Raw genomic sequence first — 13,459 nt, forward strand, 5'->3', positions numbered from 1 at the left:
AAATTTGCATATTGCTTTACACGAGAAAAAAACAAGACCCTCAATTTTATTTACCAAAAATAAAACATTTCCAACTGCCCTCTAACACCTGACAAGCTATTTCATTGCTACCAGCACAGAAGGAAAATATTCCTCATTGAATTTTCATCAGCATATCCATGACCTCCCATTCAGGATCCAGCAAGAACTAGTTTTATTTAAGCAATCTAAGTGAATTCCAAGATATGGACATCTTAGTATAGCTTTCCCCTTTCTTGTCAAAGGGAACCTACCTTGTCACTAGGCATTTTTACCTCTAACTAAGCTTCCAGCTTTATTACCATCTACACTATTCATATTTAACCCAGCTCCCTGGGGTGGGCAGGACTGAGTACCACAACCATTCTGCAGATAACCCTCTGCAGGTTTAGGACTCCCACCCCACTGGCAGCTATCTCAACATGTAACGGTTCCTTTTATGTTGTTTTTTTTTTTTTTTAAAAAAAAAAAAGGAATTAATGTTTAAAGTGTTGGATGGCACAATATTGTTACAAACTTTTCCAACAAAAAATACTTCCATCTGCTACTTTATCAGTCCATGACTGGGCATCAACACCTTCACTAACTCTGCTATTGCTAAGAGGATTTTCCTTGTTTCCCAGCATTAGATCATGATCTAGATATGCAAAGGAATCTTTCAAATACCCCCACTTTACAGTTAGCATAAGCATGAGAAGAAACAGAAGCATATCCCCAGAACTGATAACACGCAATAGAACAATTTGTTATCAGTTAATGAGACACTCTCAACACATGGTTACTAAATATTTGTCTGTATTTCTACAATGTTTCATTTCATTGCTGACACATTTCAATGACTTGAAACAATTTGCTTCAAACCTTCCAAGAAGTTCCCTGACATTTAATTCTTCAAGACAACCCAGCTATGCACTTAGTAAAACTCTGTAAGGACATGCTTATGAGCTAGAAGTCATGGCAGCTACCAAATGAAGGGTCACCCAACACTACCATACCTCCAAAAGCAGGAATTAACCAACTAAAGGCAACTCTGATGTCAGCCCTGCTTAGTCCTACGCTCCCATTTAAATCAGACTAGGTTAAGCGTGGCAAGAAAGCTAAATAAAGCACGTTCCTGCCCATCCTTACTAGAAAGTTAATGAATTAGAGTCCAACCATGTGGCAGCCCAAGGCATCACCTCACAGATCAACAAGTTCAAGTTGGCCCTTGGCTCCTGGCAAAGTCGGCAAAGCAAATCTTAGAAACCATCAAATCTGGTCTTTCAGCAAATGAATACTCTCCATGATCTGCCAGGAAGTCCTGTCCACAACTTTATTAGCCACTATGGATGCTGATATATAACAGGGTGTATTAATAGTCTCAATACAAGAGTTCAGCCAAAGGAAACTCTGCCTTGTTTTGGAAAAACATCTGGGACACAAAAAAAATCTCAAATCCTACATGGCCACTGAACAACCCACCCCAGGTGCTTTTGTGAATCCCTTTGTGAAGCTTTGATGAGCTGGGGGGATGCAGTTCCCGACTGGCAGCTCCGGATAGGCACAGACCTAGTGCTGACACTGTTGTACCAGGCAACTATTCATTTCATTCTCCAAAGTCAAATAAACTGTACTAGCAAAAGCATGCTTTGCCAGCACAAACTACATTAACATCAGGGTGGTTTTGCTAGGAACCCTATGTCTTCCCCTTTCCTATGCTTAAACAGGCAATTTAAAAGCTACTTGATATTTTTTGCTGCTCAAAAAAGCCTTGAAAATACGTCCCTCTCAAATTTTAAAAGCCAAAATAAGTTAGATTGTTTGACATTCCTCGTGCACCAGCGATACCCAGTATATGCCATATTATATAAGTGACTAACTCAAAAACTCCAAGCGCTTAAATGACTACTACAATATTTGGGATCAAATTACCACACACAGGCAAAAACAACAGGCAAAACCAACAAACACCACTGAAGTGATCTCAAATGCAAGTTATGTCAACAAAAACACTTGTCACAGACAGGCCAGAAGTAACTAGCTATTTATGTTTTGCAAAATATTTTGCAGATTTAAGAGATTAAATAACCCACTAATGGTAGCAGCCAAGGACTTTTTTTCTCTATTTTGCTTTAAAAGGAAAAACACAGAGACAGCTGTTGGTATAGCTGCTCAAGGAAAGAGTTCTGTACCAGGAAGAAAAAAAAAAAAAAAAAAAAAAAAAAAAGACACTCCTTGGAAGATATCGCAAGCAAAACCCTGTGCTCGAGCCCTAATAACACAAACAGGATCAAAACCCATCTACCACACTCCCCATGAGCTCAGCTCCACTCCAGCCTGTGCTAGGAACAGCCATGCTTCAACACTGCTCTCAACACGAATTACAAGTTCAGCATTCTCTGACAGCCTTGGAACAGAACCACCTCCATGCATTTTACAGTATCTTGAAGGATACAGGTTAAATAAAGTAGATGGCTCAAGACTAAAGACAAAGCAATAGAGAGAAATGAGGATGTAAAGGGAAAGAATTCATTAGAGATGTAGGAGTGGAAAGGCAAGACTTGAGATACGTTATCAGTTCAGTAAGGTTTCATTGCAGCAAAGAGACTTTCAGGAGATAAAGCTGGTAGGCGGTATTTCAGATGCTCAGTCTGGGATCTAAGAGAAAGTCTGAGAGCACATTCTCCTTATCATGAGCAAATAAAACAAGATCCTTCTTCTCTGATGAAATGTAAACTCAAAGAATCCTAAACTGGAAGTTCTGCAGCACACTCCTGTGCTCCGTCCAAGCCCGACCACAGAGCTAAAGGGAGATCCTACAACGCTGCTGTGAGTCCCTCAAAAATAACCAAGGATGCGAATGATTTGAAGTTATCTTAAGGATTGAAAAGTATGGTAAACTTCCGGGAAAGGGAATATTCTTGATGGAAGTGGAGGACGGTGATAGGACAGCACTGTAGGGACTTCAGCAGATGGCAGATTGCATAATTAAGTTTAAAGTTAATTAAACAGTCATTCAAAGAAGAGAAACAATGCAGACCTACATTTACATGCACGAGCTCAGCCAAAATGTAAATTCTATGCAAATGTCCTGAACGGAGTGGATGATGTATTGAAATCCAGCTGCCAGAACTAGCTCCTATGCCCACCAGTCTCCACTAATTGACCCATTACAATGGGCCACCAGGGCCCATCCACGGTGTAAATCTGAGCTGTAACCTTCCATCCTCAAGACAAACCAAACTAAAATGAGAAGACAATGCTTAAGTGAAGGCCTGTCCACACCACTCATAAATGTGATTGCAGGAGTGATTCAGAGCAATCAGTCCCTCTAGCAACAGCCCAGCTGGCTACCAGCAACCCTGTACAATGTCACACAGCTGCGCCTGTGCCAGTCACTGTCTGGCTGTAAGTCATCGGTGTACCCAGGAACAGATCCGGAGAGCCCTCTCACCCTGCCTCTTTGGAAAAGGTGATTCTCTAAACATTTCGGGCAGAAAGTCAGCCACAATCTGCACAGAAGCATCAAACATCAAAAAAAACAAAGCACCAAGGGAATCCTTGCCACATGGGGAACAAGCTGGCTGCAGAAAGACAGCCTGCCCCCAGCCCGTGACTCCTGGATGGGGAAATACAGGCTGCCACGGTTTGAGTTTATAGGGCCATGAGCTGCTTTTGGAGGTGACCACTACACTGCGGCTGGTTGTAAAAGATTCAGACATTAGGCATTCTCGCAATGAGCCACTGAGAAAGAAACATTCCTATTTAGGGATGGCAGTAGCACAAAAGTGAAGTGCCATGGCCATGGATACTCAGGAAAGTCAGGAGCAGAGACAGATGCTCATTCCCAGATCCATAAAAATGAGGTAGGAAGCACACGTTGCCACTGCTCTTTTGCTTTAAGCTGCACGTACTTATTTAAAACTTGTGCTGCATGCCCCTAGATTTCAGTACGGAACAAGGGAAAATGAAAACGTCCTTGCTGACTTTGGCTTTCTTAAAGGGCCTACGCTTTGAAAAACTGAAATGAAGAAAAATGCACAATGGATTCTTTCTGCTGCAGAAAACAATGCTGTGGAAACTGCTCCTGACCGCCAAGATCATGTGCCCACGACACCATGCTTCCTCTTCCAAAACACTTCCAAGCATCCTCATGCTGCAGGATTTTGACTTCAGTAACTCAGACAGTAATTGCAGTTTTATTCAATTCCTCAGCAGGGTTTGTGTTGTAGGAATACTACATGAGTGCAAGAGCCAAAGATACCATTCCAGGCTGTGAACTAAGGGCTGGTGACGAAACTCATTTAGTAGCAATAGACTAAAAGTTTATCAAAATAGTTACTGTGCTCCAGCTGTGTGCAGCAGCACAGTGGCGTTGTCAGGGAGGGGATACAGCTCCTCTAGTTTTCAGGACTCTCTGTGAACCAGCTCCACCCTGCTCATGACCTCCTAACTACCTACTCCGCCTGGTGACTGCACTCCTCCAGGCTTCCACTCCTGCCTCGGGATGTGGGTCAGGGCTGCTTCCACTGTCCCCTCATCCTTCCATCCTCCCAAAGCATCTTCCGCTTCCATTACCTTGTGCTCTTTGTTTTATCCAGCAACTATGCTGTGAAAAGGCTTCTTCAAGACTTGAAGAAAAATACTTTAAAAACGTAATATTGCAGAAGTTCTCTCTTTGATTTCTAAGCTTCAGTAGTTTAAGGGAAGCAAGTTGCTCAAAGATCAGAGGAAGTCATGAGGCTTTGAAAGGCAAAATACCTGATGGGAGGTGCTAATGTACTGGAAGACATTAACAGTTGAAGAAATGAAAGAACTGCTTTCAGATTCATACCTAGCCCAAGGATACCAAATAAGCTGCAGAATAAGACTATTTGCTGAAGAACCATTCCCCATACTGCCCATTCAATGTAGTAGGTACATAATTCACAACCCTTAGTAACAGGGGGGAAAAAGTCCTAAAAACATGCAAACTGAACAAAAACACAGTATTGCTGCAGGCTTGTATCTGTAGAGAGCCTGAAATATTCTCCCAAGCATGACCTGCCCCATACATCTGTGGGCTGCAGCTACTAGTGTTGACACCTTCCTTCAGCACCCTGGAAATTTTTATTTTTGCCACAGAAGACATTATTTTATGCAATAGATCTCAACATTTTGTTTTCCATCCTGCCCCAGCCAAGTTTCAACACTCTGTAGCTCAGATTTCCCCACAAGAGGGAGTTAGGGACATGCAGCCCAATCATTTCATGAAGCTCGTTTGCAGGGGGGCTTGAGGTGGGAGGGCAAAACGTGGACACCAGCACATAGGTCAGGAGAGGCAGAAGCAGAGGCTGGAGAGCAAGACAGCGGTGAAATCCTTGCAGCAGCCACAGACTGGGCAGGAATCACAATTAGCCACTGAAGCCAGCTGCAAAGCATCTGTCCTACCTACCTGGGTACCCACAGCGAAGGAGATACTTCAGAGATTATCTGAACAACGGACCAGACCAGACTGGGGTGTGTGGGCTGGCTGACCTCATGGATAAAAGAGGACAGAGGGCTTTTCCAAATTAATTCCTGTTTGAACGCCAGCATATTTGAGGGGTAAAACTTGTTATCAGGGCTTTAAAACATGCCAGTGACAGCCCACATACCACAAGCCTTAGTGAAACTGTTCCAATGGTCATTTACCCTCACTGCTAAATTGCACCGTATTTCAAGCCCGGATTTGTTTAGCCTCAAATGTGTTATATCATAATCTGCTCAACTGAGTAGCCTATTATTGAACATCTGTTCCCGATGTAGGCAATTTACTGAAAGCTCCCTTCCCCCAAGCATCTCTTTGATAAGTAAAGCAGGGTTCCTCAAATCACTCACTCATGATCCCAGCATTTTAATCTTCTTGTGGCCGTCCTCTGAGTATTCATCAATTCATCATCATCCGCCCTGAACAGAGGGCATCACCACAGGATACAATACTCCAGAAGCTGCTGCCGTGCCAAAGACACACGCAGTCCATACTCCATCTTCCAATTCCCATGCTCATACATTACCCTTTTGGCCACATTTCACAGGAGGGGGATGTTCAGCTGATTAATCCATCAAAAGCTCAGAACTTTTTTCCAAGCTGTTGCTTCCCACACTAGGTTCCTTGCACTGCTAGCATGGTTCTACACTGGCCCAATAAATAGATCTTGTTTTGCCTACTCCCAGTCCACCAAGTGATCCAGATGGCTGCCAGTAACTGCCCCCATAATTCAATACTCCTTGTCATCTCCAAGTCATCCAAAAAGCCTTTCAACCCTACTTGTATGTTTTCTTCCTGATGATTGACTGAAGTACTAAACAGCACAGGGTCAGAACATGACACTGCAGGAACCAGACACACCTGTTGGTAACCATTCTCAGGTTATTGCTGCATTTAATTAGTTCACCTAAACAGCTTTTAAACCATTACATACGTGCTGTGATTTTATTATGCTAACACACTAGCAACCACATTCATACCTTTATCATCAAACTGCTAACCTTATGAGAAACTGACACTGATGAAGTTCAACAGGACCTCTATTGCATAAACTGACAAGTCACACTAAAGAAAAGATGTAAAACTGATTAAAAAATCAATTCAGTTCTTGTATTAGCTTATTATTTTTCTAGGACCAACACCACACTGACAGACATAGTTACCTGAGCTACATAATGGGGGCTAAAGAGAAGAAAAAACAGTTAAAAAAAGAAAGCCAGGTTAACAGCAACAAGTGTTTCCACTGATGAACATTTTCACACAAGCACTAGTAGGTGAAGGAAGCTCCTTCACGGAGATGAAAGGTTTGATGCCAAATGGAAGGGCTCCTGCTGCAGAACTCTGTCCCACTGCAGCACAGTGCGCTCAGGACTCTGGTAAAGGGCATGGAAGACAGTTATGAGATCACACACAAAAACCACAGTCGCTGCAAGGGCAGGATCTCATCTCCCCAGGAGAGGATACATCAGATATTAACTCACATACTATAGCTGATGTTAGCCAAAAACATTAGTTGCACAAGATTCAGGAATGCAGGATTTTTTTTCTATCAAAAGCAAGAGAGAAATTTATGTTTGTGATGACGTTGCTAAATCATTAAAGAAAGGAGCATTCTATTTTTCATGTGTTTCTCAGATGGGGCCATACAATAAATCCAGTTTTCCCTCCTCTCTCATATCTTATTACTATGATTAATGTCACCTAAGGAACATTACATTGCACCTGGCAAGATTAGCTACATTTTAAAGATTTCCACAGCAACCAACATTCTCCATTTATTGAGCTGATTCTGTGGCCTTTACTAGATCACTGGCTTATATTTACTTGTGCCAGACAGGGAGATAACAGCATTCTTAAGTACTGAATTTCACCACGCAAGAACTGGAAGACTCACCGCTAAAGTAGCATTATCTTAAATTTGCCTTACAAGAAGGGAAAAGCAGAAGCTGTCGTTCTTCCTCCAACTGCTCCCAGAGAAACAAAGGCAAATACAGAATTCGCTGCAGTATACTGTGGAAAGACAAAACCCGTAAGATTTTGCCATTGTGTTAAGGCTGGTATCTCTTGCCCAGCTGTGCCCATCAAACATGCAGGAAAGCCACTCCAGGGTATTTCCTTTACCTGTACTGAAACTCTTAAATGTCAGGGTTGCAGCCACAAACACAACACCACCATCCAACAGCAACAATTGTTTTTAAAGCTATGATACTAAACACCAGCCTGCTTGCCAGCAACACTCCTCCGTGGAAGCTGCCCAAGTTGGTTGAGTACCACAGGCTGGGCGAATAAATGCCAAACGTCAGACAGATGATAAATCAGAAAGCACTGTGGAAATCTTACGCCATTTCAGAAGAGGCATGTTGTTACCCAGGAATTGTCTGTTTCTACTCAGGGGGCATGCTGACCCTGACAGATGGATAAGATACCTCCATCACATCACAAACCCGTGAAGCTTGTAGCGAGAGGAGCCTCAGGAGGATACCTAGCAAAGCTGGTGGTGGTGGTGTTCTTCCCAAGGAGGATATCTGCAGATACAAACTGAGACTGTATATTCCGCCCATCAAGTCCGAACCAATTTCGTACCAAACAACCTTTACAAGCATCTTGCTCCACCCAAGCTTTCAGCATCAATAAAGCCATTTGCTCCCAGGTACTCAAGCTCCCGAGATCCTCTACAATCAAGAATGGCTGGGAGATGGTGTTCCCAAAGACCATGCTGCACTCCACATTTGGAGGACAGCTCTCTTCTGCAGATGTCTAGTTTTTTAGGCTTTCCAGCAGACTCAGGAATGTTCTATCAAACAGTAACATTCCCTCAAAAACAGGCTGTGAAGTGCACATACTCAAAAAGCAACTGAAACCTGGCTGTCCCCAATAAAACATGCAGCTTGGTCCACACTCACTGATAAAGCAATGCATCACAGATATTTAAGATGAAGTTCCACTTATCAGCCATGCAAATTTCAATGACTAGCGTGGGACAGACAGATGCTGCAGAAAGAGTCAGTACTTCTGTCCTCAAGGAAGAGATGGTTTTAAACCCTTTTATGACAGAAACATCAGTCAGTCTGAAAAGTGATTTTGATGACTATCTCTGGATTGAAGTGAGAAAACCATTAGAGCCTTTGATCAAAACCAGAAAACTCAAGGGGCTTCATAATATACTTTCTGTTAAGGAAGTTCAACCAAATGTTAGTACCCAAAGAACCTAGAGAACTGGAGATTTAGGGGAAAACACCAGCAGGAAAATGCTATTAGATTAAAAATTAAAAGCATCACAATTTAAAGTGGCATTTTAGGATTATTATATAGCTTACAGGGGTTTGTTTGAGAAGAAACTTCAGAACAAGAGGTTTTATGGTAATTCTCCTCACAGAGGTTATAGCTGTGCCAAAATGAGCAACAATCTGTGGAACAGCTTCTACATGCAGCTTTGTTTACCCAAACCCAAGAGTGCTGATAACGTAGAGTGAATCCAACCTGCAGTTTCATGATTATGTCGCACTTCAGACAAGGGACAATGGAGTTTTGTCCACACTCTGCTCTCTCAGCTTCAAAGTTTCCAATACTTGGGAAAAGTAGCTACTGTACAGAATGCCAGAAGAGACTGCCATGGTCAGTTTCCTAATTATCTGCTATGAAATTATTTCTGCCCCTCAGTCCTCATCTTGGAGCCTTACAGTACAGAATGACAAAGGCAATCCTCAAGTGCTTCTCACAGACAGCAACACGTACCAGCAATGAGCTCCAGGGCTCAGTGATGCTTGCCTGGGGCTCCACAAACCACTCCGCTTTCCCCCAAAGCCACCCGAACTACTGCACCACCAGAAGGACATTAACACAGCCCAGTCCCTCTGTGCCCACAGCCTGCCCCAGGGCACTCAAAGGGTTTTATCAGACCTCCATGTTTGCCTTCAATTTTAGTACTGTCAGTTTTAGGGACATTGCAAACCTGACCACGGAACAACCAAAGCCTGAGCTGAAGAGCTGTTAAGATGAGGACAATGAAACGAAGCGATATAAAAAGAGATACCTGGCTTTGAGATTAGCTCAAAGAGCCTTTTGGAAAGCCTACAACAGCCTGAACAGAGTTAATTTATGAGGAAATGTCACTACTGAAAAGATGATATGCCTCACTGCCATGACAGAAGCAATTCTTGCCATCACAGTTTCACAAGCCTTGATTTAAACTGATCAAACCAGGCACCTGCCTATGCAAAGTAATAAGACTTATATCAGCATCAAGAGAGAAAGACAAGCTTTGAAGTGAGAAAAAATTAATCTGGTACTGTGATGTGTGAGTTCTCATACCTAAGCGCTTGCATACTGTAAAATCTTCATTTCACTTAAGCAAGAGTTCTAAAACATACTCAAACTGAACAGCAGAAAAGATGTTTCTCTGAACCAAATTACTTCCCCACCCCCCCCACCCCCCATTTCTTTCCTCCTCAATAAACTCTTTTCATGTCCCTGCAAGCATTCTGGAGTGTAACCGATCTCAGCTACACAGGAGGGTGGCCGGGGAGGCATGCAGGGGGAAGAACAGGAAGGGTGTCACTGTTTAAGCAAATAATTTTCCAATAATCTTCCCCACAGCGTGAGTTTTCCACCTGGGAGGTCAAACATGAGGGTCACCATTTTATGCTCTAGGTCTTTACACTAAGCAAACAACTAGTTTTCAAAGGGTTTGTGCAACCTCACTCCCAACTAGACCAGGAGGGAACTGCAGGTGCTTGCTTTTGAAAGCCAGAGTATTTTTATATTAGATTAAAATCCATGTAGGCACCTATCATTTTTATGGCTACAAACTGTAAGCCTTTTAGGATCTCCATCTCTGTTAGCTGCACTTCTCTGCTCCCCAAAAGTTAAAGGGTAAAAGGTAGCAAAGTCTATTACAACAGGCTAGCATAATAAATAATGTTACAATGAAGCATGCAAAAAATAAACAAAAAAACTCCCAGAAACCAAGCTCATCAACAAATTTTAACATAATCTGCCTCTGTTATATCTCTATGATCTGTCTTGCAAGAACTCATGAAAGTTTACCAACTTTAGCACATGATCTACTGTCACAGCCTCAAAAATATCACTATCACTGAGAAAAGCATATTACTTGTCACTCTTGAGTGACAGAGCATAGTTTTGTAAGATTGATTTAGTTAAATGTTTACCTCATTTCCAATCCCAGGGTTGTGATAGGCCTCAGGCCCATCTCACTCAGCTGAGAAATCAATCTCTTTTCTACTTGTTACAGAGAATTTAATACGGTGACATTTATGAGTTCCTCCAGCAGTAGCTCATAAGATCAGGCTATCCAAGTATTTCACCATAAACAACATTCAGAGGAAGTTTTAACCCATTACACTGAGAGATCAAATTTGAACTTTGGCTTTGGTTGCTTGTTGATGCTTTGTTTTGGGGATTATTTTTTTTAATAAAAAAATTGTATTTATCTCTGTAAGAGAGCTTTTTGCCTTGAGTACCACATTTCAGAGAGACATTCACTTTACTACTGCAAGATGTGGTCTCTTTGCTACTAACAGCAAAATTTACTGGAGTCAACACTCTGTATCAGGAATTAGATATTACACAGGCATCTTAGCCCCTGAGTATTAGATGGACTTGGACCCTCCGCAAAGGCAAGCAAATGCTCCAGATCCAAAGAGGCAATGCAGAGAAAAGCGTGACTCTGCCCTGAGTCAGCTCAGATCCAGCAGTCTTACTAATTTGGACTCTACACCAGAGAAATTGGGCTCTCCTAGTCTTGAGCCTGGAAGCAGCACAGCCACATTCACAGAGCTTAGGCCAGGGGATTAGGTTCTGCCAGCACCAAGCTGGCTCCACATGAAGCCATTTACACATGCCGGATGGCTTACTTGTAAACCAGGACAAAGCCACCCACAGGTAACTAAGGGCTGACTAACTTGGACAGAGTAGAACTGGCTCATGTTAACTCACTCGTGACTAAAACCTAACATTCAATTCCACAGTAATTGTAGCAAATGGACTAAACAGTTCATCACTGTGAACTCACCTTGGACTCGACCTGGAGAGGAGTGACTGTTTTTCCTGGCATTTATTGCCAGCACATCCTCACTAAACTGCTCAGTCAACAAGTGTCCAGCTGCTGTATCTGTGTTGGCAGCACATCTGCCTCGTTTCTTATGTTTCCTCCTCCACATGTCATCCTCATCCTTTTCATCAGAACCAGAGGACTTCCGCAGAGCTGCACGGTGTCTTAGGCTGTTCAATACTCTCCCACCCAGGGCATCACTCATATTTAACAAGTCAGCTGCAGCTCCGTGCTGATGTACATAATAGTCTTCCTCGAACTCCAAGTCTCTCTCTGGACTAACAATGGTATTTGTTTTATGAGGACTTCTGTTCACAGCAGTTTGGGGTTTATTGTTCCCAAATCCTCCAGGCATAAGCTGTTCCAGGTGAGATGTTCTGACTGGTGAATAGCTGCGCAGATTCAATCCATTCCTGGCTGGATTATCCTTCACGAGGCCTCTCCTCAGGGGTGGGTCCAGATCCGAGCTGGGGTCACTGGAGATGCTCTCTTCTAGCTGCATCTTCTGTGCAACGTGATTCAAATAGGACCGGAATCGGACGCTGTGGTGCTTTTGCACAAGCCTCGCATAAGCGTTCTTCTGGGGAGCAGCAGGCTTGCCCAATCCCTCTTTGGCACCTTGGGCAGAAGCAGTACTTCTCACATACCCCAGCTGATCCATAGTGCAGTAAAAGCCCCAAACTTCAGTTATAAATAGACACAGGGGGAAAAAGGGTTATTTTCTTGAAACAAAGCATCAAATAGTTGATGACACTAAAAGACACAAAAATGTACTAAATGAGAACGTATTGACCTTTACAAAAATTCTGGGTTGGTAAGTCACTCCACTGAGGGGGAAGGGGTTTCACGACATTCTCAACATCTGCCCTGCACCAAATCCCTGTCAGTACCTAGGAGTGACCACAGCCTGTAAGTCATACCTGCCCATATGCCACACAAAACAGGGAATTGTGTCCTGAGGCGTATACCCCAAATATAAAGGATTCCTTCAATCTGCTCTTCCCTGCCTTTGAAAAAGCCAGGTAAATTAAAGCAGTGACTGACGAACTTTATCAGATTTATCAGTTTAGTATTTATCAGAAGTAAAATCTTGTCATGTCCAACCTAGAGTCTTCAAAAATAGTCTTCATCCTTATTGAAGTGCTTCAATGTTGCTGTAAAAGCACACATTGCCTGTTAACTCCCTGCCACAATGACTGACGCATCTGGATTATACAGGACATTTGCTTCGGATACGAAGACTAACCATTTCAGCTTGTCTTTCTAGCCATAAACTCACTTCCCAGTATGATGGAAATAAAACACATTCCCTAGCACAACTAATCATCTTGCAAGAACTCGTAATTCTTAGCAACTGAGACACACTGGCTGCTGCTCCATCCATCACCAGTTTCTGCAGATGGTATTACACCTCCACCTTTGCTGCACAAACATGAAACTTAAGTAGATCAAGCATCTTCCAATCCTTTTTCAGCTGCTCTAGCTTTTAAGTGTTCAGAGCAAAACAATCTAGTAAATTATCCTCAGCTACTATTAAGGTAAATTACAGGTATAGACAGGACATTGCAATGATTTTTGCTGTATGTAACATCAAAAAGCAATATAAAAATATTGATAAAGGAGCCCAATGCAACTGCTGTCTTCTGCACGTTTTCATAAAAGTGCCTCTTATCTTTCAAGACATGTTTAAAGCTGAACAGCTGAACTTCACCCCAGCTGGTACATTGAGAACTTCAGGGCTTACTATCATGTTTTATACCAGAACTGAGGGGCATTGGACTCTAATCTAAAATAAAGAATACCATCCATTAAACCTCTCTCTCTCTCGTCACCTCTCTAAGTACAGGGATGTTGGCAGAACAGAATACTGAGCTCAGCAG

At 42.7% G+C, this 13,459-nt stretch overlaps 1 protein-coding gene across 3 annotated transcripts in view; it reads right to left on the reverse strand.

The window, feature by feature from the left end:
• The window catches only part of DIS3L2 (DIS3 like 3'-5' exoribonuclease 2), a 195,092-nt gene that overhangs the window by 180,132 nt on the left and 1,501 nt on the right, over positions 1-13,459 (reverse strand). Inside the window, exon 2 of one of the 3 annotated variants that reach the window (XM_080409894.1) lies at positions 11,541-12,260. The exons of 1 other annotated variant lie outside the window; for it this stretch is intronic. In XM_080409894.1, coding sequence (XP_080266020.1) covers positions 11,541-12,240 — 700 coding nt within the window. In that variant the 5' untranslated portion in view covers positions 12,241-12,260. The remainder of the gene's footprint in view (positions 1-11,540; positions 12,261-13,459) is intronic. One more of the 3 variants, XM_080409895.1, reaches the window with a different exon arrangement.

The sequence above is a fragment of the Falco punctatus genome (genome assembly GCF_963210335.1).
Source record: "Falco punctatus genome assembly, chromosome: 13".
Taxonomy (NCBI): Eukaryota; Metazoa; Chordata; class Aves; order Falconiformes; family Falconidae; genus Falco; species Falco punctatus.